At 42.8% G+C, this 4,825-nt stretch overlaps 1 protein-coding gene across 3 annotated transcripts; it reads left to right on the plus strand.

The window, feature by feature from the left end:
* Window positions 1-1,029: 1,029 nt before the first annotated feature.
* Window positions 1,030-3,317, plus strand: LOC109989063 (ecto-ADP-ribosyltransferase 4). Of its 3 annotated transcripts, none has more exons than XM_065953270.1 (3): window positions 1,030-1,163; window positions 1,314-1,408; window positions 2,436-3,317. In XM_065953270.1, the coding sequence occupies exons 2-3, from the start codon at window positions 1,334-1,336 to the stop codon at window positions 3,192-3,194; spliced, it is 834 nt and encodes a 277-aa protein (XP_065809342.1). In that variant the 5' UTR covers window positions 1,030-1,163; window positions 1,314-1,333; the 3' UTR covers window positions 3,195-3,317. The 3 variants fall into 3 exon arrangements, with proteins under 3 accessions (XP_065809342.1, XP_020496330.2, XP_065809333.1); XM_020640674.3 differs by having other exon boundaries at window positions 1,032-1,163; window positions 1,311-1,408; XM_065953261.1 differs by lacking the exon at window positions 1,030-1,163 and having other exon boundaries at window positions 1,208-1,408.
* The last annotated feature ends 1,508 nt before the right edge of the window (window positions 3,318-4,825 follow it).

Raw genomic sequence — 4,825 nt, forward strand, 5'->3', positions numbered from 1 at the left:
GCCATCTGCTGGAGATATACTGAAATACAACACCTGCAGAGGCAAAGATCCCTCAGGTTGGTAGTCCACAGCAGTCTGCTTGAAGCAGACACTTGTGGTTATTGAAAGTGCAAGTTGGGTGTAATCTCGCTTTTTGCTAATCCATCGCAGAGTGTAACAGGAGCCACATTTGTTGTCAAAGGTGTCAATCAAAGTCTTAAACACCTTTTTATGACCAGTTTTGAGTAGACGTCACAATAACGTCACGGCAGTTGCACCATGCATGTAGTGGTGGCAGAAAATATTGGAAGCAAATGAAGAGAAAGAGAGGGCCACATCCCTGACATGAGGGGAAAACATTAAAAAAACATGACTTCTATTTTAAAGACACCGCAGAGGCTTTTACAAAGTCTTGTATAGTTGCGTTTTATGTCTTTTCTGCTGGATAAAAAGAAAAGTTAAAGGAGCAATATGTAACTCTGACACCAGCGTCCCAGACTGACATCATTATCGATATCACTATCCACCAGCAGAGGCTCTCCTGCCATGCCAGTGACTCCAAGTGGTCTTATTGTGTACTCATTAAGAGTGAAGCCCTTCTCCAGAGCATGAGTTCTCGTGTTTTTATTGAAGATATCACTTCCAGTGAAATACAGAACTCCACAGTAGTACTGGTCCTTTGGAATCATTAATGGTGAAAGTGAGTTTAAAAGATCTCCTTTAACTTTGGTCCAACATAGATGAAACATATCTTTGGGTTAGAAATCTTGATCTTTGAATAATACCATTATGTGCCACTATTTTCTTAAAACAAATATTTCTCCTTGCTTGCTGTAGTAATAGTTGGTTCATGAGTCACATATTGAGCTTCAGGTTTGTTACACATCGAGTTCATCTGAGAAGCCGTTAGCTGAACACATGGTGGGTATGGTATAAGTGAAACCTCATTTCCTTGATAGGAAACAGCACGCTCACCTCGGGACCCACAATGTTACAAGCACTCACTCATGACTTCATTTGTACTCAGTAGGTGTTAACATGCATGTTTTAACCCCGCCTCTCTCTGTGTATGTGTGTGGTTTTCGTATATGTTAACCTGTTTGGGACCAGAGTATGATGTGTAATTTAGATCACAGCTCATTCTCTGGTTTGGAACCGAGGGCTGCTTCTTCTTTTGTAGACCGGTGAGTAATTTTTCACGACAGAAAAACTTTTAAAAGAACATTTATTTCATGACATTATTCAATTATAATGGCTGATGTGTGTGTGCGTGTGTGTGTGTGCGTGCGTGTGCATGTGCGTGTGTGTTATGTGTGTGTGTGTTCTTTTAGAAGCTGTTTGCCTAACTGCAGTGATGAATAAGTTCATCCTCCGCCTTTTGGCTCCTCTGTTGCTGCTTCTCTGGATGCAGCCTGCGGGCTCCAAGAAGGTGAGTGGTTCGTTCAAACTCGTTAAATTTGAACCTCTTGAGAATCTCTAGAAATCCATTAAACTAGATTTAATAGGATAATCTTAATTTCGAGATAAGAACATGAGACAAACTACTTCCTTCCTTGTAGAGTAAGATCAGTAATTCACTGTCAGGAGTTCTTGCAGACTTTAATCGTCAGTGTTCATTATGAAACTGCTTCAGTAACAAGGCTTAAATTTACAGAAGAGGAAGTTGCCGCTTTGGGAACAATTGGCACAAAAATGGAGGAACAGATTAAGTGGCGAAATTGGAGGACAAAGGGAAGGAGAGGCAGGAGATGTTATCTGATGAATACAAAAAAAGATGGAGGAATGAAAAAAATGAGAGGGGGAGAAGGATCAGTCCCTCCTCACCCACCCGAGCATCGGCAGCCTGTCAGAGCTGCTTGACTTACAACAATATGCACTCTCTCTCTCTCTCTCTCTCTCGTTTGTCTACTTTAAAAACAAAGACGAGCGAACAATAGGAGAGATTTAAATGCGCACATGCAAACACAATGCAGTGCTGCCATGTCTGATAAATGTTTGTCTCTGCAGTCTGCAGCCTCTGTGACCCACATGAAGAGGATCCCTTCCACTGTGTATACTGACACTCACAGAACAAAACATATTAACCTCACACCTTCAAGCACAAGCAAACACCTGCAGCACTTTTAGTGTTGCACCATTAGTTATCTTTTTTTTTTTTTGGAAGATGTTTTGGGGGTTTTTATGCCTTCATTTTAGAGATAGGACAGTGGCTAGAGTCAGAAATCGGGGAGAGAGAGTGAGGGGAATGACATGCGGGAAAGTAGCCACAGGCTGGGCTGTCTGATCTCGAGGACTTTAGCGTCTGTACATGGGGTGCGCACACCCCAGTTGTTTGAAAGACAGTAGTAATAAAGACTGATCCAGGACTTACAATGGAACAGTTTCTTCAGTATTCATCAGTCATGATCAGTTGTGTTTTTAACAGAGTGAACATTTCTTCTTTCTTTCCCCTCTAGGTCGGTCACATCTTCAGTCAGCGCGAGGCTGCTGGTGCCGTCCCGCTGAGCATGGTTAAAGATTCTGTCGATGACATGTACGCTTCCTGCCAAGCACAGATGAGTCACAAGGTCAAGACTAAATACTTCAAGAAAGAGAACAAAGGGATCTTCCAAAGGGCCTGGCAATCAGCTGACAAGTGTGTAAAGAGGTGTAAGAACATACAGCTTAAGGACAAACAAGATGAGGCTCTAACTGAGGAACATTTTCAAGCTATCTGTGTCTACACAGCTGGTCAACATAAACTGTTTGAACTATTCAACGCTGCAGTCCGAACTAACAGATCTGAATATAGCACCACCTTCCAGTTTCACTCTTTACATTTCTGGCTTACATCTGCCATTCAGATACTTAAAAAGAATGAAAAATGCCTCACCAGTTACCGCAGATCCCACACCCAGTTTACTGGCAAACGTAACCAAATGATTCGGTTTGGTTCGTTTGCCTCCAGCTCTCTCAATCCAAAACTGACTCACTTTGGTACCAAGACCTGCTTCCAAATTCAGACCTGTCACGGTGTTTACCTGAAAAAATATCCTCGCCTACAAGACAAAGAGGAAGAGGTGCTTATCCCCCCCTATGAGATGTTTATGATCCAGAAGAAGTGCTCGACGAAGAAGTGTAAAGGAAAACTGAGTGACTGTAAGGTCGTGTATGTCTTGGAGAGTCTCGGATTTTACAGCAATCTTAACTGCAAAGCTGCAAAAGTAGATGGGTGATTCTCAAACAGAATTTCAAGTGCATTCATTTTACTTCCCATATATTTGTACATATAATAGGAAAGTGACTAATGTTCACCTTGATGTTGAAGCACAGCGAAAACATTAAAAGATTTACATCAACATGTGTTCTTTGAATTGTATTTTACATAACATGACCTTGGGCAGGTCTCTCCCTCTCTCCCCACAGAGCAGCAGGTCGACATAGATGGACCATCTCATGAAGCATGATCTGTCAATCAGGAGAGACTTAAGTCAGAGTTAATATTAACAGTTAGATGACTTCATGCACTCAGAGGGGTAGCAGGATAGGATACACCCCCTCCTCCTGGAGTCTAGACCCCTGGTGGTGGTGGTGATAGAAGAATGCAGGATGTGATAAAGAGTGGGTTTCTGAGGCTGGATCTGAACTCTGCTGCGCTGGAATTGAGGTGACCGAGCCAGAGGAGGGTCACAGGTCTATTAGTGATACAGCGGACATTGTCATAGGGACAGGAGGAACGTGCAGCTCTTATTCTTCTCAGCACACAAACACTTCATGCAAACACTCCCGAGCGCACATCCAGCACTTCTCTTTTTTTTTTGCTGGGAAAAAAACGCTAGGTTGTTAGTGGGCCTGATGTTGTTCTTCTATATCGTCACCCATGGTATCCCTCGTCTCTGTTGTGCGCAGAAAGCTTGCACATATCTCACAGTGATAGCGTGCAGATGAGTAACCCTTCAAAAGGGTTAACTGCACACAGGTGGGAACTGGGCCATCATTTGTCTGGTAAAAAGCCCCCTCACTTCCTTTAACAACCACAGAATGCTCACAGCAAAACCCTGCGTCATGCATGTGAGAAAGACAATAACCTGCAAGCTACAGCCCACTAAAACATGTCACGGGCTGCTGTTTAAAGCTGACTGCATGGCTTTTCAACTGTTTGCAGGGAGTTGGTTTCTTGACTTACATTAGTAAGGGGGAAAATGGGGATCTTTGTAACTACCAAGGTTAAAGTTAGCCTTCCTCCACAGAAATAAACTTTATTATACTTTAACTTTATTAGCCTCTTAGCTGTTTCTGCAATTCATGTTGAGTTTAAGATCACACAGCTATTCATAGCTATCATGTCACATCACACCGCCCACCTGGCGGGCAAGAAAAGCTCTCTACCACTGTAGGTTACAGAGAAGTTCTTGGGCTCAGTTTCCACTTATGTGTCTTCATAAGTTTTATTTTTACATTTTTCAAATGAAGGAAAGTTGTTGTTGAATGTGAAGTACTAACGGACAAGGAGACAAGCCTGGGGTTGTTCTTCCACAACATTTAATCTGAGACAGAAAACCCAGGAGACGCTCCGCTGTCCCTGTGAGGGAACAAAAGAACCGAGTCCTCCTCATCCTGACATCAAAGAATGTGTTAACTTGATCTAAATATTCCTGCCTTCAATGAACAACACTGCCTCAGAACACTGACAGTGACAGCAGACTGTGATCCTGATACAATCATCAGGTAACGTTAACGAGCTAATGTAGCTAATTAGCGCGCACTGATGCTCTGATGATGAAGAATTTCTTGCCCTTTACTTCCTAAACAGCAGTATTATGGACCCAGATGGCCTACCTTCTCTGGTCCAAACAAATCCAGACCA

This window comes from Labrus bergylta, chromosome 1 (genome assembly GCF_963930695.1).
Source record: "Labrus bergylta chromosome 1, fLabBer1.1, whole genome shotgun sequence".
In the NCBI taxonomy this organism is placed as follows: domain Eukaryota; kingdom Metazoa; phylum Chordata; class Actinopteri; order Labriformes; family Labridae; genus Labrus; species Labrus bergylta.